Source organism: Rhinoraja longicauda, chromosome 25, assembly GCF_053455715.1.
Source record: "Rhinoraja longicauda isolate Sanriku21f chromosome 25, sRhiLon1.1, whole genome shotgun sequence".
Classification (NCBI taxonomy): domain Eukaryota; kingdom Metazoa; phylum Chordata; class Chondrichthyes; order Rajiformes; family Arhynchobatidae; genus Rhinoraja; species Rhinoraja longicauda.
In genome coordinates, this window is record NC_135977.1 from 22090338 (window position 1) to 22115864 (window position 25527).

The following is a 25527-nucleotide window of genomic DNA, read 5'->3' on the forward strand; positions in this document are numbered from 1 at the left end:
AAGTAATTATGTTCTTTGCCGTTCCTCCCCTTGTCCTTTCATCCATTCTACAAGGCTTCAGATCAATTCTGAGCTGCCTTTGTACCTCTTTTTCAGATCTCCCTTGGAGTACCGTCCTTGCTGTAATGATGGAATATACAAATTCTAAATACTTTTATCCTGGCAATGCTAAAATATATAAAATTCCAAAATAGCCGTGTTTGGAATTCTGTCCTGTGACAATATCGGTCTTATTCATCAAAAGCAGAGTTTTGTAATGTGGTAGCGATAAATAGTCTCACAGGTAGTAAATGGTCTTGTTAGCACAACGGCCCTTCAGACATCAACTTTGGTCTTCATAATTAGGTCATGTATTTTCTGTAGATCTTTGGTGAAATATCGCAAAACAATGACTGCTTTAAAAAACTTGTTAAAAGAACTTTAACGTCAGCATTAATGATGACCCAAACATCTGGTGTTTTGCAGATAGCTTAGCTATTGCTCGCTACTCATAAACATCAATCTTCATAGTAAGTCATGGCTAGAGCCAAATATTCCAATTAGAACAATGCTTTGGTCTTTTTCCAGGTGATGGTGATCAAAGACTTTGCATAATTGAGGTAAAGTCCAATTGTCTTTGTATATCTATTACAAGGTATCCCGCAAGCTAAGTGTCCTCAACCAAAACCAAGTCAGTGTTGGTTCTCATTCAGACTTAGGTAGTTAAATACTGAGCCATTTGTAATTAATACAACTACAATATTGTAGCTATAATTATGGAAAGCATTTTAATTAATACAAAAAAGATACTGAACTGTCAGAGTACGAACACATGGCTTTGTTTGATTCCATAACTCTCACTGAAAGTTCTGGAAATGTTTTCAGCATTCATGACATTTGTTAATATACATTTGAGCTCAAAATGCATATGAATTTGTCTGGACAGCGTTTCATCTGAACTACCAACCCTGCTGCAAACTCAATACCTTTGTAAGGTAGGCTGAAATGTTGCTGAGGTAACAATTCTGTCCCTGACATTTTTCCTGAAGTTGTTTGGCCTTGAAAATGTTATTTGCTGTGTCTCTATTGGCCTGTAATCCTCACCAACTCTTCAGAATAGTCTACTTCATCGAAAACCTGTTGTGATAGCTTATTGTGATATACTCGAGCAAGAATTTTTCTGGCTGCTGACAGCAGGGATAATTTACCCGTGATTGTCACAATGTGAAATGTCACCTTTTCACTTGAAGATGAACAATCTTAACATTCTCCGTACAGCAAATAATTCTTCTCACTGTCAAGCAGACCAGTCAAGCAATTGGGGGTGCTATCACACTAAGTATTTTAACCAAGGACGTCTGATTGATCATGAATGGAACCTCTACCACTTGCAGGTCGGCACTTTGCAATATGTTGGAAAACTTCTACATGTTTTCATTCATATCATTAGGTAGAAGCACAACTGATACGTAGGCAATAACTAGTGTAACATAGTGTCCATGCAGTAATCAATCAATCGAATGGTAAGAACAACGAGGATGTGAATACATGTTCATATGAGTGTGGCCCAACATTACTTTGATTTTGGACATCCTACATAAAAATAAGCATCTGACTCCACCAACAGAAGTTAGTGTGTCACTATGCTGATATTATATTAAGCAAGTTGACCTTGAATTATGCCCTGCGCATACATTACAGGATGCTGGTTAAACACATTGTGGGTTTTTTTCATCTCCCCTCTCCTCATGGCCTATTTATGTTTAGTTAAGTTTAGAAATACAGCATGGAAACAGGCCTTTTGGCACGCTGAGTCCATGCCGACCCTTGTTCAACTGTTCACATTTGTTCTGTTTTTCCACTTTCTCAACCACTCCCTACACATTAAGGGCAATTCCACAGTCTAATTAACCTACAAACTCGCACATCTTTGGGATGCGGGAGGAAACTGGAATAACCCGAGGAAAATTCACATGGTCAGGGAAAACATGCAAACTCCATACAGACAGCACCCGAGATCAGGACTGAATTCATGTCTCTGGCAATGTGAGGCAGAAACTCTACTGGTTATGCCACTGGCTGTAAATGACCAAAACCAAGATGAATCAAAATTTCAATAAAAAAATTTAAATTGCACTTGCTGAACATATAAAGTGAAAAACAGAAATTGCTGAAACAGATAATGTTTCAAAGTTAACTCTTACACATGAAAACCAAGTTGTTTTGTCTTTCTCAGTTCGGAGGGTCTTCAACCTGAAATGTTAATTCTATTTCCCCTTCCATAGATGCTGCCTGAATCTGCTGAGTGTTTCAAGCATTTTGTTTGAATCAATATTTCCTTCACCATAATATAAGAAAAAACAACATTATTCCCTTTTGCACCCTAAATGTATAAGTTGCCACTGTCCTCACTCATCAGAACTAAAAACAGTTTGGTGATCTTCCTTTGTCACTCCTCTTTCAACCCCATGATGCCACACTGCCATTGGCCTCTCTCCACCAAACACTGCAGAAATCCCAATTGCCAAATGTCACATTTATTTCTGTGATAGCCCATTTTATAGACCTCATTAGCCAAACTCTTACCCAAGCACTGTACTGAGCAAGCCCTGCTGTAAGGTATTTATTCACAAAATGCTGGAGTAACTCAGCAGGTCAGGCAGCATCTCAGGAGAGAAGGAATGGGTGACGTTTCGGAAACATCACCCATTCCTTCTCTCCTGAGATGCTGCCTGACCTGCTGAGTTACTCCAGCATTTTGTGAATAAATACCTTCGATTTGTACCAGCATCTGCAGTTATTTTCTTACACAAGCCCTGCTGTAATGTTAGCAATTCTACCTTTTGAAATTATTTGTAAAACAGAAACTCAATTTGTCATGATAGATATCCAAAAGATCCCATGGCACTTTGCAAAGTGGAGGGAGTTGTAACAAGTTGCTGATAAGATCCGCTGGACAACAAAGACAAAGAAAAATATTAATATGCTAGTTGAGTGCTTCTTGTTAACCACAATCCAATTTTGGAAAGCTTGAGTCAGCTACTTTGCTCTCTGAAAGCAGATTAGCTGAGAAAGCAAGAGATATTACTCACTGCAGACCATCAGCTACATCAAAAATAACATCACACATTGACCATCACACATTGAACCTTGCAGAAACACTGAACTAGGGTGAATCAAACATTTATATACCGTTGGGCAGAACACACAAATTTATCACTAGAGCCAGGATTTTGCCATAAGTGCCTTTTCTGATGATTTCAGCAAGATAATGCCTTTTTCACAATCGAGTGCCTAATCAGCCTTTTTTTTGCCCTGTTAACGTAACTTACAAGAAAATTTCCACCACTGGGGCAAAACCATCGGTCGTTCATTTGTGGGTAGTGGACGAGGCCCCAGTCTTTTGCAGTCAGGCTATAAGTGGGTGTTAAGTGGTGATTGGAGAGGGGTGGGAGGGCAAGGGTCCAGTCTTTTCAAACTGGAGTCAGGCTGTGAGTAGGTGTGAAATGTTGGTTGGGGAGGGGGGGGGAGGGGGTACCAGGGCTAAGTTTCTGTTTATTGATCCTGCAGGAGAACTCGTTCAGGTCGTTGGCCAGCTGACCAAGGAGTTGACCTGGTCCAAGGAGCGGGGGGATTTCCTCTTGTAGCTTGTGATTTCTTGAAAGCCCTTCAAAACTGAAGAGTCATTAGCTGAGAACTTGCTCCTCAACTTTTCAGAGTACCTTTCCTTGGCAGCTCTGATTCCTCTTCTCAGCTTGTACTTGGCCTGCCTGTAGAGGTCTGCATCCCCGCTCCTGTAGGAGCTACCGCTGCAAGCGTCAAAATGCCTAAAGTCAAGTCAACGCCTTGTAAAAAACTGAACGATTTGGTGAGAGTATACGTGATTGATATATTCTCGACAGACAACTATGTGCTGTTTTACAAAGCATGTGAGAAAGCAGTGAATCATGAGAAGAAATATTTTGTCTCCCAGCATGTACAGGCAGCTAAACACAAGTCGGCGGCAGAGAAACTGAAGGTGCGAAATATGCAAGCTTGTCTCCTCACTACATTTACTGCTGGCTCCAGTCGCAAATCTGAGTTTTCGAGTGATCTGTACAAGACATTCATTGATGCTGGAATTCCACTGTGGAAATTGGAAAACAAATCTCTCAGAAGTTTTTTAGAGAAATGCACAGAGGAACATATACCGAGCAAGTCATCATTACAGAAAAATTATGTTGACAGCAACTTCAACATTGTTGTGCAGAAAATTAGAGATAAAGATGCATGCAACAAAATATGGATCTCAATAGACGAGACAACCGATGCTGTGGGGAGATATGTTGCCAATGTAGTCATCGGTACCCTGAAGGCAGGTCAACCATCAAAGGAGTATTTGTTGACATTGGAAGTATTGGAGAAGTCAAACAGCTCAACTATTGCTCAGTTGTTTACATCTTCACTTGCTGTACTTTGGCCAGAAGATATAAAACACGAGAATGTTTGTCTGTTTGTGACTGATGCTGTTCCATACATGAAAAAAGCTGCTCGTGCTCTTTTATTCCCCAACATGTTGTATTTGACATGCTTAGCTCACGGACTCCATAGAATTGCCGAGCACATACGTAGCTTGTTTCCAAATGTCGATCGCCTAGTTTCCAATGTCAAGAAAATCTTCCTCAAAGCAGTTGTGCAGTTGTTCAAGGAAATGGCACCCGAGATTCCGCTACCTCCTCAGCCCGTTTTGACTAGGTGGGGTACATGGCTCTGTGCTGTACTCTACTATGCTGCAAATTTTGAAAAGATAAAAGAAATCGTCAACTGTCTTGAAGAAGAATCTGCTGCAGTCAGGATTGTCAGTGAAATCATGCAGAAAAGGTCCCTCCACCGCGATCTTGTGTTTATTGCTTCCAACTTTGCAAACTTCCCACAAGCTATCACTTCCCTTAAGAAACGTGGCAAAACATTAGTGAATAACTTGCAGGTTTTCAACAAGGTAACTGACGATATTCGTAAAGTTCCTGGCGATGAAGGTAAAAACATACAAGGAAAATGTGAGAGAGTGATTTTTGGTAACAAAGATCTTGAAGAAATACAAAACATAGCTAAAGTTCTCCAAGGTAGTTGTTATGCACAAGATATTGACATGAATATAGAGTCTGTAGATTGTTTCAAGAATGCATCAGTGACCTCAGCTGGGGTAGAAAGAAGTTTTTCATTGAAGCATATTCTGTCTGACAGACGGCATAGTTTAACACCAGATAATTTGACAAAAAATGCTGGTAACTGTGTGCAACCAGGCAATTTTGGTCATTTAATGTAGTATAGCTTTATATTATTATTTTTAACCATATTTTGGTGGTGGAAATACATGTTTTTTATGCCTTTTTTGGTCAATAAATGCCTTTTTCGTGCCTTTTTTTGCAATTTTATAATGCTTATTTGCCTGCCTATTTCAGAGATTTTTAGCGCCTAAACATCCTGGCTCGATTTACCACCAACAAGTGAAGCTTAAAATAAATAAATAAATTCTGAAAGCACAAGGTACGATTTATTTAGAGAAACAAAAAACTAATTTTTTTCAAGTTACAAAAGGCCATCTGTTCCAATATTTCTGCACAGATGACAGACAAATGCAGAATCAGCCTTGACGTTTGTAGTGGTTAGAAAATTACAATACTACCAAGTTAAAGCTTTCAAGCAAGGAAAATGCAACAAATAACAAGATGAAAGATTAAGAGTTCTGTTTGGCATTATTTTAGCCTAACCAGCGTAGAGAACAAACATTTGCCTGCAAGAAATTTCAACCACAAAATTTAAGAGATGTAAAATCTTACGTACTTAAATATTTGGTACTTCCACTAAATCTTGTAGGAAAGTTAAGAAAAAAACAATTCGGTCATGGCCAACAAGAATGAACACTTTTGTTGATCAATCTGCTGTTGGCAAAATGGACTTATCCCAGAATTCTCATTTGCTTTTTAAAGCTCGAGTTAAGTCATGAGTGTATTATACAAGTTTATTTGTTTTTTCAAACCAACACAATGTGACAGCACTCACTTTGAGATGAATCTTACATGTCAATCATTGCATTCTGCATCGAAAAGTCTCTAATTTTTTTCATATTTAAAATTGACAATATTAATGAATCCACTTCTATAACAACTTACTCCCTCCTTCTCCCCATTGCCCAACATCAACTCAGCTTCCCATTGAATTCGCATCTGCCACTTCTATTTTTTTTTTCTCCTCCCTTTGCCAAGCTCATCTCTTACATTAAATCCACCAATTTTTTCGGATTCCTTCCTCATTAAGGCTCTACCTAAAATGCAAGAACTAAAGGATTATGAACGACCTGCTCACGAGACACACAAAATTGAGGAAACCATTAACTCAATTAATTGCAGTAATATAGAAAAATTAATGGGCATATTTATTTATTTCTTGGGAAAGAAACATAAACTATCTAAACTTTTAAAAACGTTTAACATCTGCTAATATTTGTGATAATCATGTTTGCTTTAATAGCAGGGATAAAGTAGCATTTTGATGATGTTACTTAAATAATCATCATTAGATTAAAATCATCTTAAACAATTTGCAATGCATGTCTACTTGAACTTCAGGAAATTACATCAATTTCCAGGATGAAGGACTGATTGAGTCAATGGGGTCCACTGCGGGAATTTGATCAACAATCATCACTGTGAGTTAGCACCATGTAACTAAATACAATCACCAATGTGGCTGACAAATATGGTCCTTCGCCAATATAAAATGCCAGGATTATAAATACCCCATAGATTTAGTCACAATAGAAAAAAAAATTAAACAAAAAGACGCAAGATTGGTATTCCAAGAAAAAGGCAAGTTTGCATGATATAAGAGCCACGGACTGATAAGTCAGTATAGAGGCGAGAAGGGGAACTAAAGTAGCTTCCTGTATTAATCTAACCTGCATTTTGTTTCTCTATTGTGCACATTGAATGCAGAACACTAAAAGGAAAACACACCAGTGAAATACTACTTTACATGGAAAGGCAATTTGGGCTTCAGGATGATCCGAAGGAAAGAGATGGAAAGAGCAAAATTGTGTGGGAAAATACTGTTCAAAAAAGCAGATGACGGGAACAAGAGAGCAGACCAGAGACCTGCAAACAGAACAATCTCTTCAGAATGCAGAAAGAGAGTGGGAGGGAGGAATCCATATGGAGCTGGCAAAATTTCAAAGCACAACTTGTAGAATATAGAGACTTGGGGGATGGGGTGGGGGGTGAGGGGGCGTGTACGGTGAGGATCAGGGTAACTCAGTTCTTGTTCTATCCAGAGGGGAGAGGGCAAGAGTAGAAACAAGGGAATTAGATGTGATGTGGATATGGGCTTGGTTCACTGTAACATATGGGAAACAACAGTTCAGGAAGAATACATTTCAGAGGCACTGCTGAGAATTAATCAGAATAAATACAGCAGAGACTGGGGAACTGAGAAATGACAGGTGGGATAAAGTTTATTCAGGATACCATGGAAGTCTGTAGGCTTGCAATAGCTGTTTATAGCTGACGTATCTCCTAAAATGGAGATGGAGGTATTCAAAAAGGAAAGTGAGTCAGAGCAGAGTCATGTGAAGGTGAGAGCAGAGTGAAAAATGTCAGCAAAAGTAATGAAAACTTCAAATCTGGTACGAGTGTAGGAAACAGGACCAATGTATTGGATAGAGTATTGACGGACTGAAACAAAGACTATTCCACAGGCATAGCTGTGGAAACTTACATGGTTATGGTTGGGTCTCCATTCATGGAAGAAGAGGGAGATATAACACAAGTTTGAAAAACAGTATCTCATTATCCATCTGGATATGCTACAGCCTCCCAAACTCAATATCAAATTCGCTAACTTTAGGTAACTCACTTTCATTGTCTGTATTAGAAATGACTCTTTCCAACCGTGTAATTGGCTCAGTTTTTCTCTCTACATCAGTACAGCCTGACCCGTTAGGACACCTCCCATATCCTTGCAATTGTCAACACATAACACTGGCAATGTGGTGTAATCACTCTCTTATTACAATCATTAATCCATTTGACCTGGCATATTATCCCAGATATACCCTTTGTTCTTTTCATCCCCCCCAAAACAATCTTCTCAGAAACTTAAAACTAATTTCCCTCTTTCCTAAATCTGACGAAGGATTTTGATTTTCACATATTCACTCATTTTCACTTTCCACGGATCTTGGCCATCTGAGTACACCTGGTATTTTCTGTTTTTGCTACAGATCATTTACCTGCTACTTAACATGGGAAAATGTGATTTTAACCTTCAATGTAAAACTGAATGTCAGACTTTACAGTCTAAACCAAGCTGAACACTAGAGATGAGGCAAGCATGAATGTTCTTAACATTAAGGCAGCAGTGATCGAAGCAGCATCAAAGAATCCTGGCAAAACTGAACTCAATAGGGGATCAAAGGTAAAACAGTCTACTATTTGGAGGCATAACTCAGACAAAGAAAAATGGTAGTGTTGGAGATCAATCATTCCAGTCTCAGGACATCACCACTGCACTCACTGCACTCCTTCTTTGCAGTGTTCTTGGCCCAATCATCTTCAACATCTTAATCAATGACTTTCATTCCTTCACAGAAATTGTGTTATTTGCTGATTGCTCAATGTTAAATTCTTTTCACATTTCCTCAGCAAAAGAAGCTGTCCTTGCTTGAACGCAGCATGATCTATACAACATTCAGAAATACCAAGTAACACTCATACCATAAAGCTTCCAGGCTTTCTCCAATAAATGAGTGTCTAAACCTTGACATTCAATGGGATTACCTTCACCAAATCCCCTAGTATCAGCAATGTAAGAGTCACAATTGACAAGAAACTCAACTAGACCAGCAAGCTAAATATCACAAAACAAGGTTAAAGGCTGAGTAACCTGTAACAAGCAATCTACCTTTTCACATCCTGAAGCTTTTCCACTATCTATAAACCACAAATTACAGGTGTACTGGAATACTCCCAACTTGCTTGAATAGGTGCAGATCCAACATCTCTGAGGCAGTTTAAAATCATCCAGGACAGAGCAGCCCACTGCATTGGTACATTCAATACATCCATCAATAGAACACAGTGTCTACTGTATCTACCATCTACTAAATGCACTGCAGCCTATTCAAACACAACCAACCAAATAAATGACCCTTAAGTGAGACAGGTATTGTTGACATATGATGACAGTTTGCTTCCTAGATGCATACCATCCTGACTTAGAAATATACTGTAGTTCCTGCATCGCTAGGTCTAAATCCTGTGCGAGTGACTTCACCAGAAAGATCGAACAGTTTAATAAAGTGGCTCATCACCACCTTCCCAAGGGCAATACGGAATGAGCAATACATGCTGGCCAAGTCAGCAACACTCAGAGCCAAGGACATTTTTAAAAAGTCAACTTTATGGCTAGTTTCAATTGTCAACTGTCTCAGGAATAAAACTTTTATTTTCCTTTGTCCATATTTTACTTTCATAAAGACAAGTGGATCTTGGTTACATTTATTTACTTTGTCAGTTATCCATATTGGACACTTGGTACTGATTTTATATTTATTATTTTTCTCTTGCGTGTTATTACAGTCATATGCCAACAAGATCAGTTGCACTCCACCAAAGTAAACATTTGTCCGAGTGATCTTTTAAAATGGGAGAATAAAGACATCTACAAATTCATTTGAAAAGATTCCTCAGGGAGCTGAAAATTTTGGACAACTTTCAGATTACTTGGTTGGGATACACATTGTGAGAATGTAAACTCTTACACTGCGTATTTTCTGTATTTTGAAGCTTTCCTTCCCAGGGGACTATTTTAACCGAGTGGCTGCTCTGCAGCAGATTGCAGGCTTGACTTAGTACAGGAAATTTTTAAAGGGTGTTGTCAAAGCAGGGAGTATGACAATTGTGGCTGCCAAACAACAATGAATGAAATCATCTCCTTACACTCCAGAACTATGTTTGATTGCAACTGGACTGCCAACGTGACAGATATCTTGCTTGCTGTGCCAAAAGGATAATGTGTTCATCCTGGAATCTGACCTCCATCTGCCATTATGAACAACCCAAGTACTGAGTTAAAGTTAATAACATCCATGAGACTCACATCAGGAACATGTTCCATGCTTAAGCTGGTTTAAATCCCAGCCAGCACTCAACAACTAATTCCCAATTCCTATAATTCCAATCCTTTTTCGCCGGATCGAAATATACATAAATAGCTCTCTGTAGAGATCAGTGAAGTAAACTGATGAGTAAACTGATTCATGTTGACCAGGAATCCAAGAACCTTTTAGCCCACGACCACTACTGGGGTAACATGCTGTTAGGGAGCTTCCTTGAAAGAAGGAAACTTCAACATTCTAATACACTTGAAGCTCAATAGGAAATAGGTTGCCCTTTTGCGGAGAATTGTCGTAGGAGAGAAATGTCATAGATCAGGATGAACAAGTATGGGGTTGGAGGTGGAGTAAAAGTATTTGGCAAACACTTGGCAGGTAGGGTCGGTTTGAGAAGATTAAGATTGAGAGAAATCTGTGACAATACAAAGTTCAAAAAGCCACTTAGAAAGAGGAACATGGATGCCTCCAAGAGTTCCAGACAGCAGCACAGATAAAATTGAGTCTTTTAACTAGCACAGGCTAAAGCTAAACTAGTTAAATCTGGTTAAGACATACTTCAGTGTTCTGGGAGGACCGCGCGTATATAGTAGAATTTACATCATATGGACGTTGAATCTCATTTGACATGGCCATACAAGTCCAGCAACCTTTGAACATTAACATGTCAGCAGTTTTGCCCCAGAGTGTTCTGCCTCAATCTAAAAATTACAAAACTTATCCCATCTTCATATGGCTAATCTGCCTCATTCTTGGGCAATATATAAAATTAATAAATGTATGCTAAACAAGCAATACAAGTGAATCAAGAGTCAAGTTAAATGAAAGAAAAGACAAAACTGCATATCGCAAACAGAAGAAAGGTGGGTACGTAAGAAATACGGGAAGTTGGCCCTGTAGCCCTTCAAGCCTGGCCTGCTCTGTCATTCAATAAAATATTAGTTAAGCTGTTTGGCGGCCTTTCCACAACCCCCCACTTTGATCTTGTAATCTAAAAGTGTGCCTTGGCATCAACATTGCCCTGATGCACAGAATTCCAAAGATTCGTTTGACGAAAAGCGTTTGAAGGCACTGGGTGTGTACTCACTAGAGTTTAGAAGGATAAGGGGGACCTCATTAAAACTTACCAAATAGTGAAAGACCTTGATAGAGTGGATGTGGAGAGGATGTTTCCACTACTGGGAGAGTCTGAGGCCATTTAGAAAGTAGATGAAGAGGAATTTCTTTAGTCAGACGGTAATGAATCTGTGGAATTCATTGCCACAGAAGGCTGTGGGGGCAAAGTCAATGGATATTTTTAAGGTGGAAATTGATAGATTCTTGATTAGTGCAGGTGTCAGAGGTAATGGGGAGAAGGCAGAAGAATGGGGTTGAATGGGAGGTATATATCATCCACGATTGAATGGCGGAGTAGACTTGATGGGCTGATTGGCCAAATTCTGCTCCTACAACTTATGAACTTTTTCACAATCTATTGAGAAGATTGAGCCATAAATATCTGAACCTTTTATCGTGAGACTATACCAGATTCATCCACCAGCCTCAGAGGGTCTTCCCTGTCATGCCACCTTAGAATGGGTTTCACAAAATCTCCCTAATTCTTATAAAAGTTTTAAAATGTGTTCCCAATCTACTCAACCTCTCTTCATAACTCCTTCATCCCAGGAAACAATCCAGTGAACCTGTATGTTAGGCAGCAAGTGTGGAGGGAATGGAAGGACAAATTTTCAGCTCTGGATCCTTCTTCAGATAGGATCCTTGGAGTCGGGAGAAGGATCGCAATCTAAAATGTCATCTGTCCATTGTCTCCACAGATGCCGAGTCACTCCATCATTTTATGTTCTACACAAGATTCTAGCATCAGCAGTTCCTTATGTCCACAATTCAGTGAACCTTCGCTGCACTATTTCCAAACCAAGCATTTTCCTCCTTGAAAAATATAATTAACATTTTATACAGACTTCCCTGGTTTTGTACTCCACTCTCTTATAAGAAAGGCCAATATTCCTTATGTCCTCCTCATTATTTGCTTAAATGCTGCTAACCACCTAGTATTGCTTATGCATGGACACCCAGTTCGTTCCAATTAAATAGGCAAAAAGAGAGATAGGCATAAAGATACCTTTTTATTGGTGATAAATTATTTTAGTGCTATAAGAGAAATCACAAAAAAGATGGAAGCCTTACAATATGGAAGGATCATTCAGAAGCGTGATAACAGAGGGGAAGAAGTTGTTCCCGAGTCTGGTGGTGCGCGCTTTCAAGCTTCTGTATCTTCCGCCCAAAGGAAGCAGGGAGACGGAGGGATGACCAGGGGTGGAACAAGCCTGTGATTATGCTGGCAGCGTGAAGCATAGCTGGAAACAATGGAGAGGTTTCTTCTTCGTACCAAAGTGCAAACCTCACATTTCCTTCCTCACTTCATCTGTCAATTTTTTGCCCACTCAACCTATACCATTAATGGGTCATCCTTCTCCATTATTTCGCAACATTACATATATTTCCCAGTTTACTTCAAGCCACTCTGCTTGCATGGCACCATAATTGCATTTACTTTTGTTTTAAGGCAAAGGTGTCTGACTGAATTTTCACAAATTGAACACTCTTACCCAAAGACCCAACGTGTTGGAATAACTCAATGGGTCAGCACTCCAGCACTGTGCCTTTTAAAAAAAGTAAACTAGCATCTGCAATTCCTCATTTCAACTTCTACCCAGAAGATCCTTCACTTCAAGATATTTAATTATGTCTCATTAGGACCCAACTTGATATAATGAGCCTATTCCAATTTAGTTTCCAATATTTATTGTTTGACGTTTAATTACCATCTGTTACAATGGTGTCAATTGAGAATGAACAATTGGTCAAGACTCTTAAGAATCTGACGTCACTCTTTGAAACACTAGCAGTACAGTGGCTTCCTTTAAATCCACCTTGGGAGGACATTTAGGGGTCTCTGGTTAACACCTCATTTAGCCGTTGCTTCCTTCTTGGGAGAAAGGGTAAAAAAAAATGTAAACTTATTAATTGAATGTGACAGGTAACAACCGATTTGACTAGATACTCTGTAATATCATCACTGACCACATCAGCTTTTTAAATTTTTTTCCTCACTTTTCTAGGTTCAATCGAAACACGCTTGTTAAAATAGCAGAAGGATATCATATGACTATGACACGAGCAGGCAACATTGCCCAATTCAATTCAAATCTGACCATGAGTTCAAATGTGGTCAGTTTGCATGACTGAAGAAATTCAAACAATTAGTACTATAGAGAAAAAGATGGACAATGATTTATTTGGAGATCATCTTCAAAGAGACTCTTTCTATGCCTAATGCCCTGTGACTTTAAAGCAGGAAATCACTCTTTTTTCTCTTAGATCGTTAAAAAGTACAAGGAGGACTGTGCAGAACGGTTTAAAAAAAAGTCAACCCATCAGCCTAACCCCATGTACTATAATATCATAGCTTTCAAACCGTTATAAATGCATCACATAGCTGGAGCTGCTGGACGCCCTTGGGCAACGGAGGACATGAAGTGTTTATGTTTTTTAATTTCATAGATAACTGTGGATGATTTTTATTTCTTAGATTTTCTCAAGATGTTGCTGACATAGTCCCGGAAGAGTGCTTATGCAAGGCAGAGAAAATGAATCCCTTCATGAAATTAAAATCAACAGTAATCAAATATTTCTTCTTAAGCCAAGCATCTCTCAACCACAATCCACATCAGGACAAACTGCATTATTTCCATGCACGAGAGCTAGTGAATCAATTTTGTGGCTGAGAAGAAATTTACACTGGGAAACAAATGTGGAAACTGCCGAGACCTTGTGATAGCTTAAGCAAAATATTATAGCATAGCAAACCTTTGGATGAAATTCAGATACTACTTCAGATCAAAGGAGGTCAGTGAACTACTGGACCCATATTGGAAAAATGCTAACTGTTAAATACATAATCCTGGACCATTTTAAAAGTCCTCCAAACATATATATATATAATAAGATGTTTTTTAAACTAAACCATCTTGTGACTCTGGAATTCTAGCTTTGATTTAATCAATAATATGAACAAATAAACATTTTACCCTTGCTCACTAAATTGGTGATACAGTTAAACACAAAAACAGGGAATTAAGGTCCAAAATAGCTAATGTAAATTAATTATGCTGGTTATGCCCAATTGCTTGGAGTTTGAGGATATTAAGATAGAATGCAAAAAAAACTATCAAAAGCTAAACCATTTTTAAAAATAATTATTTTGAAAAATGACCTGCAGACAATCATACACAATGCTTACCAAAAATGTAATTGCCAAATAAAAGACTCTGGAAAACATTTCAATGTTTCACATTTTCAATGAAGATACATTCTCTGAATGAATTCTACAAGAAACATCTTCAGTCCTTTGGCTTTAACATCCCAAAGATCACCACTTATAAAATTATCTGGCTCAGCCATTTTGAAATCTTCCTGTTTCAGTCCCAACCAGCTCATCTTTACCAAGGATGTCAGTCCCTCTATACTGGTACAATCTGAAGGTCCTTTCATTCCATCTTGATGAGAGGTCCGTCCAACCACCACCACCCTCCTTTGCCTAACGGAACTTGTTCTCACTTTGAACAATTTGCTTAATTCCACTCACTTTCTCCAAATGAAAGGCCTGGCATGGGTCCAGACTATGCCAAAATGTTTGAGGAATAAGTGGAACAAACCTTGTTTCAGTTCTGCTCTGACCACCATCCATTCATCTCTCTTTCCCAAGCAAGATGACCATGTCATTGTTGTTTCCAGCTCCAATGTAGAACTTAAGTGTCATCAGCTATTCTGCCATTTTCCCTCATGCTCCCAAATGATTCCAAATCCATCTTGCGGTCTACCTACCATTTCCCCGAGCTTTGCCTCTACTCTCAACTTACTGTAGCTTTGCCCCCACTGTGTGGTTTATGCGCTATGAGATTTGTTGCATCTTCAGTAATGCATCTATAATCAGTGTTTTTGTTGCATCATTGTCCTGTTTCACTTTCCCTTCCTCCTGGCTTTTCAGTCTTCTGAATGCAGGCTGAAGTCACTCTCTGCACAGTGATTACATTTTCTTCTCTGACCTTATTGCTCCTGATTTTAACATTTATTTCACTGGTTTTCTCTTCATTTCGTTCAGGCAAACCAGCTGTCTCCAATCTGCTTGCCTGATATCCAAAATAATCTTGTCCCCCCCCCCCTCTGCACCCTCACTCTTCACACAACCACCCCCGTCTCCCGCCCAGACCGTACGGGTGTTAATTTAATTTGGACAGTTTATCTGCACTACAAATGAATGTAGTTCTTGGAACAAATGCTAAACTGCTATAAGTAAAATAGTGCAAAGTCAGCATCCAGTACCTGTCATAGAAATGATTTGATAGTAATAAGTGGTATGGTATCCAATAAAACCATTAATAGTACTTAGTCTCAGAAAAGTAGCTGTTGAATCTTACACACAAAATATATACACACATACATATATGTATTTGTGATTATATGTGTATACATATGTACATGCATATATACATACACATATACACAATTCATTCTTGGGATGTGAGTAAAGTTAGCACTTGCCACCCATCCTAGGCACGTGACAATTTAAGCCACATTGGATATTTAAATGTCAACCAGGTATAATAATGTAAATCAGAAGTTGTAATACGAGTGTAATAGGGTGGGTAGATAAAAGAGAATAGTGAACTTTTTTTTTTAAAATACCCTATCGGCACCTTCCATTATCTATTTTTTGTTCCGAATGCTAACATACAAATTATAAGAATGATTATATTACAAATACCACTGTATTCAAGTTTGCATAGTGCTATGTTGAGATTTGATTACATTACCTTCCAGGTGCAGGACCTGTACCTAACTATTGAAACACTATACATGGCAAAGACATAGAAAATTATTTTTCTGAAACAGTTCCTTCCTGTTTTATCCATACTCCTCATAATTTTTAATATACCTCAATTAATTTGCTTCCCCGACCCTTTACCGTCTCCTCTGTTCCAAAGAAAATAATCATAGCATATCCAATCTTTCTACGTAGGAACAATTTTCCACTCCATATACATCTCCTATGCACTTTTTCCAGAGCATTGAAATCACTCTGCAACGTGAAGTGAAGTGATCACATAAAGTAGCCACGTAAAGATCTTGAAATCTTTTCTATAACATGAAAAAAAAAACACAGAAAACATGGTAATATTTGTTGCAAGAATCTACTCAAAAATTGCTGCCACCCAGAAAATAATCTCAAGATTCAAATATTGAGAATGGATCAAACAAGCTTGGACAGATACAATTTATGAATAGTCAGAGCTTACTTTTGGTTGTTAGTATTTATAATAGGAAAAACAGATGTCTCCCTCATTTTTTTTAAACAGACACATGATTAACCAATTTTGTTACACCCAAGCTGAGCTACTGATGTTTCCTAAAACTGAACAATGCACCATTTAAGCTTTAAGGAAGTTCTTTCACCCCTCCTCATCCACACATTATATCTATTAGAAGAATGTTTGAAGTAAAAATAGTTCTTTAACAAGCAATAGCACTGTGAAGACCACTTCATTTGCACTACAAGGTAAGCCCCATCATGCAACAAAGAACGCAAATGCACAAAAGATTTCTATTTTTTTTATCAACAGCTGTTCCCCTAGAGGAAGTAGTATGCTATACTTATTAGCTAGCAGGAAGAGTGGCTGGCTGTGCCATTGTCATTCTCTATTTATATTCACTGTAGTCTCCAGTGATTAAAGGTGTTTCTAATCCGCTGGTTGTAGTAACATATTATCTGCTTTTCTATAAGACATAGAAAGAAGCCACACACTTACAAACTAGAGGTAAAATTATTGTCCACATCAGCAGATCATCTAGGAGGGGGGTCATTATTTCAGATATTAATCATATGGAAAATGATTTTAATTCTATCTGCTTAGCTTCCTGTCCATATTACCAAACATATGGTCATTCCCCTCATGCTTATTTTGAAATTCAAAATTTTTTGACATTGAAATATAGAAATCATATTTGTTCTGTCATTTTCTCAATAATGATGACCCTGCAATATTGTGTACATTCACCAAGACTTCTGAGAAATTGATTAAATATTTGCAAGAAATTACGAAACAGCTGAAAACTGTTTCAAAATTTCAAGCACAAATCAGATATCTTGACTACATGCTTCAATTCTAATACAACAGGTTCTGTTTGTTATCCAAAAGTAAATTCACAGATACTCTTATTTAACACTTTGTCCCAAATGACTGAAGTTAATTACCTGACCTATTCCCAAAGAAATCGAAGCTGTTCCTTTTTTTTAAAAAATGAAGTTTAATCAGCTTTCACCCACATCTAATTGTACTGCATTGAATATCAACTAGTCACTGTTCCTTGAAAGATTACTCTCCTTTTTGTTTTAAACTTTAATACGCCATCCACCAGATTGTTCTTCTCTCCATTTGCAGTGTTGGGCAACTTATCACTTAACAATATTCTTAACAATAGTGGCATTTACCATTGCTCTGCTATGCTGGAACATCTTAAAGAACTTCATGTGGTGAATTATTTCCTGGAGTGCTGTGAATATTATGTATCTGCATATTCCCCATCCCTTACTCATGTAATTCTCAAGCATTTAAACTTCATCTGCTTTCACCTTATTCCTCTTACTCTGTTCAAAATTGGTTTCTTTGTGCATAAATGTGACAGGGCTGTTAAAAATACTCAAAGAAAAGAATAAATGAAAGATTGAGGAAGAAAAAAACCATGTTTGGTAAAATAATGGAATAAAGAATGTGTTCATGTACATAGAATCATGCAATTGAGTTAACTGAGAAAATAAAAGAAATCCTTCATTTCTACAAATGTTCTGGTTACATAACAAATGGACAATTGATTCTCGCTTAAAAATGCAGAATATTTACAAGCATAAAGAGCACAAAGTTGATTATTTGGAAAATGCATTTTAATAGATTATGAAGATCCCAAGAGGATCAATTAACGACTTTCCCATTTCTTAAACTCTGTGTCATTACACACTACAGTTCTATAGCACAGTCCTACAGATGGTGATAAGATTCTGAGGGGACAGAGTGATGCAAGAAAATCTACCTTACTTGGCGCCAGCTCTCTCCTGGGGTGGACCAGGAACAATGAATTAATACAAATTCTTCTGACAATCTAGGGCATGGCTACTACAACCGGACCCCACCACTGGCCATATCTTCCCATCCCCTCTCCTTTCTGCGTTCCGCAGAGACCGTTCCCTCCGTAACTCCCTGGTGCACTCGTCCCTGCCTACCCAAACCACCACATCCCCGGGCACTTTCCCATGCAACCGCAGGAGATGCAACACCTGTCCCTTTACCTCCCCCGTCAACTCCATCCAAGGACCCAAACAGTCTTTCCAGGTGAGACAGAGGTTCACCTGCACCTCCTCCAACCTCATCTATTGCATCCGCTGCTCTAAATGTCAACTTCTTTACATCGGCGAAATCAAATGCAGGCTCGGCGATCGCTTTGCCCAACACCTTCGCTTAGTCCGCCTTAACCAACTTGATCTCCCGGTGGCTGAGCACTTCAACTCCCCCTCCCATTCCCAGTCTGACCTTTCTGTCATGGGCCTCCTCCAGTTCCATAGTGAGGCCCACCGGAAATTGGAGGAACAGCACCTCATATTTCGCCTAGGCAGCTTGCAGCCCAGTGGTATGAACATTGACTTCTCCAACTTTAGATAGTTCCTCTGTCCCTCTCTTCCCCTCCCACTTCCCAGATCTCCCACTGCTTCCTGTCACCACCTATATCCTTCCTTTGTCCCACCCTCCTGACATCAGTCTGAAGAAGGGTCTCAACCCGAAACATCACCCATTCCTTCGCTCCTGAGATGCTGCCTGACCTGCTGAGTTACTCTAGCATTTTGTGAATAAACTGAGGTGGTGGTGCCTCAAGTTCATAGAACCTACATTAAATTCCATGTGGGGCTTTGCATTCAGTTTGGATGCTAAACCTCAGGAATAATTCACTACCTGTAAAGAGTACAGTACAATTCACCAGAAGGATACCAAGCTAAATGTATGAGGATTGACTGCATTAATATAGCCTAGCCATTTGAGAGGGGATTTAATTCAGTAATTTAGAGTGTTTAAAGTTTTGGTAGGACAGATACATATGGTGGTGGAGATGATAGTGGAGGAGGAATATGCAGTGTCAAGACATGCCATCATAGTCTCAGAACTAGAGCTCTACCACCCTGGGGTGGATACTGGCAGTTAGTTCCACCTAAATTGCAATGAAAGTCTACGAATTCTGGATGAATTGATTTTTCAATACTGAGTTTGTAAGAATAGTAGCAGTGAAGTGAAACTTAGAGATGAAGCATAAGCCTTCAGCTAAATAAAAAGAAAAATAGATCTGAGATGTTGAACTGCCTACTCCAGTCTTGTATTTTTTGGCAATACACAACAAAGTATTCCAACATGATCACAAAACTCTGATTTAATTGTAGCCTACTCTGCAGTAATTATAATCAAATTATTTATAGTACTGATATAAATCTGAAAGCATAATTGGTAGATTACAAGGGCATGCAAACCAATGAATTGTTCACTGAACATTGCATATCAACAAGATTATGTCGATATATTCCCCAGGGTCTATACATTTACTAAAACTCTACTTAAAACATGAAATAACCAGTAAATTATTTATAGGCATAATTTACAAAACAAATAATATTTTCGAACCAGAGCTGCGATAAGTATTTACGAATATTTTGGAATTTACTAGTCCTGATTATTGTTCAAATAAGCTTCGAATGATTTATCGTGGATATCGCATATATGGATATCGCAATATTTAAGAATAATTTATTTTTCTCTCACTACTGCAAATGGCGTTCAAATGTTCAAACTTAAAAAATATTTCACTAAATAATACAAGTTCATGCATTTCCAATTTTACTTACCAACGAAGAGTTTTACATCCCTAATACTGAAATCGGTATCTGGTGTTCTGTGGTAAAAAGACAAGATATCAGTTTCAGTCTCCTTTCCGTTAAAAAAAATGCTTTAAAACAAGCGACGCCACGTGCCAATAGCTGGTTTTTACAGTTAAACGTAAGCACATTTACCTACAAAGCGTCTATATTATTATTTTACATTGCACGAATGGCTGTTCAGTTTTGTCCAATAGGCGGTTTCCATTTCGGACCCGGGATTGAACCTTGAGCTCCAGGGAATTATATGTTGTTTAATGACTCAGAATTGGCCACGAAGGTACCATCCCAGCTACTGGTACAAGTCCACCTGTCTATTTGTGCGGTGGTATCGTGGTTACAAGAATTCTGCTTGGTTATCCTGGTCATTGTTAACGATGTCCATCGCGGTAAGGGCAAGGATTGTATAATGAACACGATCTTTCACTGACAAAGGTAAAATACCGCGGTTGCTAGCGATCCTCCACTTTATACCTTTATGGTTTGTTTCAATGCTAAAAATCACTATAGTTTTGTCCTGTTTAAGGCCCCCCTTTGAAATTGAGATCTTACGAGATCAGCGCGTTTTTAGGTGGAATCTTCTGCAGCAGCGGTCGACATGTTACCCTTCTAATTAAAAACGACCTGGTGAGTGGATATGAGAAGTGCTCAATTGTATCGCATCTAAAGTCTACGATGATCTCCAACCACCTTGAATACTTTAATTAATGTGTTTAAAGGGATTTTCGTCTAGATTTCGTCTCCCGGACGAAAATGCTTGCGAGGCGTGATAGCAAGACTGCATGTGACACGATCTTTCTCAACCTTAATTCAGGATCGTGGGGATCGACGTTAACTGTATCTTGCTAAAGTTAGTTTCCCCTCGGTAATGCTAACAGGCATATGATGTGGCAAGCAATTGAATTTCCCAGACTGAAATAAGATTCCGAAATAATCACCGTCTTGAAACAAATCAAAGCCCACTGTTACGCTCAAAAGGCCTCGGCTGAAATGACGCAACGGGGTATATGGTTTAGGTGTGATACACGTGAAGAATATCACAGAAAGAAAATACATCTGTATTTTTCCTCCAGAAACACGTTCCCGTTTTATTTTCGGGAAGCGGCACGTACTTCACGGTTTAAGGGACCAAGTGCACATTCCGCCAATGTGCAAGAGCAGTTAAACTTTTAGAACTGCTGACTCCGTTGAAAATGGAGAGACGCGGACAAGTTTCCGCACTTCAGCCTCATTTTGGCATTCTTTCATTGAGCTAATGGGGCACGAGGTTAATGAGGACACATAATCTCATTGAGCAAAACACAAAATGCTGAAGGAACTCAGCCGGTCAGGCAGCATCTGTGGAGGGAATGGTTAATGGGAGTTTCTGGACGGTGGGTACTGAACTAGGGGACCTCAACAAGACTCGAATGGGGATCAAATACTTATCTTCATTAAGGGAGTAGTAAATCCTAGCGTTTATTGGTTTTATTATTCGACATACACGCAGAAGAAATATAACATAATCTAGAAAGTAAAACTTCAATATTGCTCTGAAAATGATAGTATTCATTTGTTCGGTCGTTGCTCCAATACTAGAGTTTCTCCTTCCTTTATGTCGAGAATAATTTGTGGCAGGCTTAAAGGGACCAATTCTGTTTCGTTAACGGTCCAGAAATTTACACACCAGCTCAATCTCCATTCCGTCGGTTCCGGGCAATTTCTGGTTTTGAAAGTATAATAAATGAGGGCAATACGTGCTGAATACAAACATATCGATTGCATTGGCTGAAAAGTTAAGAAACAGTAGCAGATAAATACAATCAAAACATAGCTTTTAGGAAACTTACTTGATTCCTAGACCATCTTTGTCCCTGAAGATAATGGGGACCTTGATAGTCTCTCTCTGCACATATTCAAGGGTAAAATCTGTTGCAACATACAGTAAAACTCAACTTTAGGACGAGAAGTGAGAAAAAATCTCAACAGTAATATAATTATTAACAAGAGATGTAATCGCTTCACATATCTACCATGTTATTGAACAGGGATTTACCCAGGGCTCGTATTTTAGGTTTTACTCTTACTATATTAAGTCCAAATAATATTTGTGATGATTCGGGAATCCGCGGAGCGAATAATTCAACTGCTGCTTAACAATATCTCGACATTGAATGCAAGTTGGCTTCCATTTGTTTAAAAAAACAATTGGCATTGGCTGATTCGCTCTTTCCCACCCCCGCCCTTCCACCCCGCTTCCATCTAATGCTGGCCAAATCCCTGTTGGATAAAATTCTGTAAATACAAACGGGTCAGATAACAAACATGCAAATTACAAAAGAAAATAAGCGATATCAGTAGGTCTACTTGTGGTTATTTTATTTGGTGGCTATGTTACGATAATTTACAATCCACACAGCTACATATAAAGAACATTTTCCCCTTAACACGGGCATGCGTTGTATTTTTTATTAAGGAAATAAATACATCCCTCAACGATTTCCCAATACTTCGGATGACATTTCATTTTGAAATGGTTTACATGACAAAATATTTTATACACGGGAAACAAGAGTTGCATTTGAGATCATGACGAAACTCGTCAAAGTCATCACTTGCCTTAACGGCGGGAAATTCGAGAGGCAGAGTCCAGTGACCAGCCAAGCTGCAGTACTGCTGCTGCACTCGCAATGTGGACTGGATACACAAACATTTAAAAAAAAAACAAAGCACACCTATCTCGCAATTCTTACCTTTTCCTTTCATAAAGTGCACGTAACTTGAATTGTATGAGTCACTACTAAGCTTTTCCTCCACATCAAAAGTCCTCATGCTGGCTATGTCATCGTCTGAGAGGTCCTCATTGTCATACCGCCTTCTACAAAATGTGCGCTATAAACAGAAGAGAACCAGACCTATATGTAACGCGACACCAGTGTAGAATCTACAGCCAATTCAAAGAATAGATTAAAAATGAGACATTATATGTGTTTTGCCTACATATTAAATTTAACCTTATGAATGTGCACGCTTCCTCCCGAAAACAGTATCACCTTATACAAAGAACTAAAGTTTACATTTGTTGACGAGACGGAGGCACTGACAGGTGGAACACAACGAACTCGCTATGTAAATATATCACGATTAGCACTAATTTCCTTGAAGATGAATTAGAAGTGCATTTAACATGATAGATTCATAAACGTCCATTTATCAATTCAAAGACATTTACAACACTTAAGCAAATATGAATTTTAATGAAGCCGTCCCACCGCAGTTATTTCTTCGTAAAATTATATTTTAATCGTGGTTAAAGTGCGTTTAAGGTTACAAAAAATTACAATTGTTGGAACGACTTCACAACTGGCGGTCCAGTTTTTTTTAAAGCAACTCGGATACACCTTGTATTAAACTCCTGCTGCCGAGTAACCTTTCAGACCTGTTGTGTTACAAATAAGGATAATTGGCTCGTCCGTTAAGTGATCGGCTATTTATCTAAACAAAAATAAAGATCCAAACGGTACTGGAATTCAATTTTCTGCAAAACATTTGCAAACATCAAAGTCTTGGAACCAATTGGTCGTCTGGTCCAAGTAACTGTACCGAAGCGAGTTTTCACCCAGCAAGATCTTAATTATTTTTAATACAAATCACACATAAATGAGAGGCGGGGTGAGTTTTCATGCAAAACAAAAATCAAAACGGAAAGGTGAAGTTTCGGCTTCCTGATTTTAAGCTGTATATTTTAGGCGCCAGAGGTTTGTAAACACAATATTTTTTTGTTTTGTGCCCAGCTCTCTCGTCGCTAGGCGTCCGCTTCGAGATGAGTTCGGAAAGCACAACCCAATCTTCGGTATTCGGCTTTTCCGCTCGTCTCTCCCAAATATATTTTGAAAATAACTGGGGAGAAAAACCCCACTCGGAGGCGAACTGTAAAATGTTTTGGTTTGGGGGGTGAGGGAGGCAGGACTAGGCCGAAGAGCCTGGTGGTGGGATGGAAGAGGCCAGCGGGAAGCAGCACTTCCGTCCCGCAGTCGCAGACACTGTCAACATACCCGAGCCCTCTCACTCCAGCCACTTCCCTCACAACTTGGAAGCTGGGGGGAACACGAAAAAAAAATAAACAAACGAAGGAAAAGGAGGTGTGGAGAAGAGAGAAAAATATTTTTAATATAAAGTCCCCTCCCACCCCACACCCTCAAAAAAATTCAAACAGGAAGTCACTACTCAAGAGAGAAAATAAAATAAAAAAAACAAGAGGCCATTTCAGCTTCAGTCACACGGTGATTCGTCTCCCCCTCCCCTCGATATCACTACAAGTAGCTGCAGAGATCCCCTCTCTCTCTCTCTCTCTGCTTTAATATGGCACAAAAACTCGTTACGTTACAAAAAACTACAGACCAATCTTCGTCCAGACTCTTTCTCTACATCCATTTTTGAGAGACCATTACTCTAAATCACCAATGCATCACCCAGGATTTTGTGAATCCAAATAACTTTCAGTCACTCTACTGCCCGTGTAAAAAGACACCATTTTTCTAAAGGACTCTATTGCATATGACGTCATACATTTCCAAAGCCAGAAAACACCTTACGTCACGCCTTTTTTCCCTATTATTAAATAAAGCATTTTCTATCCGTGACCAACGTGCAAAAATAAAGTCACACTAAATCCTCCCCATTTTTCCATGCTGTTGTAAATAAACCATATATTTTTCCCCTTCTCTCTCTCCACCTCCTCCCGTGCAAATTTGCATCAGAGGGGTTGGTTTGCGCGTCCCCGCGGGACGGGAGAGCGCGCACACGCACGCACGCTCTCGAAAGAGCGCGCGCGCGCACGCACGCGGCTGACTTCCCTCCCTCCTGACTTCGCTCGAGCCGCAGACGAATGTATTTCCCGCCCTCCTTCCCACCGCGTCCGCATGCCGCACGGAATGAAAAGGCGCCAGCTGCGGACGTCCCGGCTCTTTTGCCCGCCCGCATCCTTCCCTTTCTCCAAGACCAAGGAGCTGCAGACATCATGGTACGGGAGAGATTGTTTCGCGCACGGTACATCCTCTTCGGGAGATGAGAGGAATAGATACCCTGTGTGATCGCAGACCTGGATGTATGTGTTTGCATGCAACTGATCGTGTGTGTTGGGTTGTCGGTGGAATGAGTCAATTAATCAACTAAATGACACAGGGAAAATACTTTCCCTTTTGGATAGCCGCAAATAAATACAGACGTGTAGGTTGTATGTGTGAGACGGGGACAATGTTTCACATAACTGGTAAATCTTCGCATTCAATTCAAACCGGCACAGATCTACTTGCACTTTATTCTGTTTTAAAACGGTTCTAATTTGTTTCATTGGGTTGTTTAAATTAATACTAACTAGCTAATTAATTTA

General features: G+C 39.1%; 1 protein-coding gene across 10 annotated transcripts in view; it reads right to left on the reverse strand.

The window, feature by feature from the left end:
- Positions 1-25527, reverse strand: part of kdm2bb (lysine (K)-specific demethylase 2Bb) — a 179125-nt gene that overhangs the window by 132959 nt on the left and 20639 nt on the right. For 5 of the 10 annotated variants that reach the window (XM_078421646.1, XM_078421645.1, XM_078421647.1 and 2 more), the window contains 3 exons: positions 22889-23027; positions 21986-22064; positions 20127-20173 (listed from right to left, as the gene is read on the reverse strand). In XM_078421646.1, the coding sequence (XP_078277772.1) occupies positions 20127-20173; positions 21986-22064; positions 22889-22967 (205 nt within the window). In that variant the 5' untranslated portion in view covers positions 22968-23027. Of the gene's footprint in view, positions 1-20126; positions 20174-21985; positions 22065-22888; positions 23028-24190; positions 24209-24536; positions 24669-24730; positions 24816-25527 lie in introns of those variants that run through there. The other 5 variants (XM_078421643.1, XM_078421642.1, XM_078421648.1 and 2 more) reach the window with 4 other exon arrangements.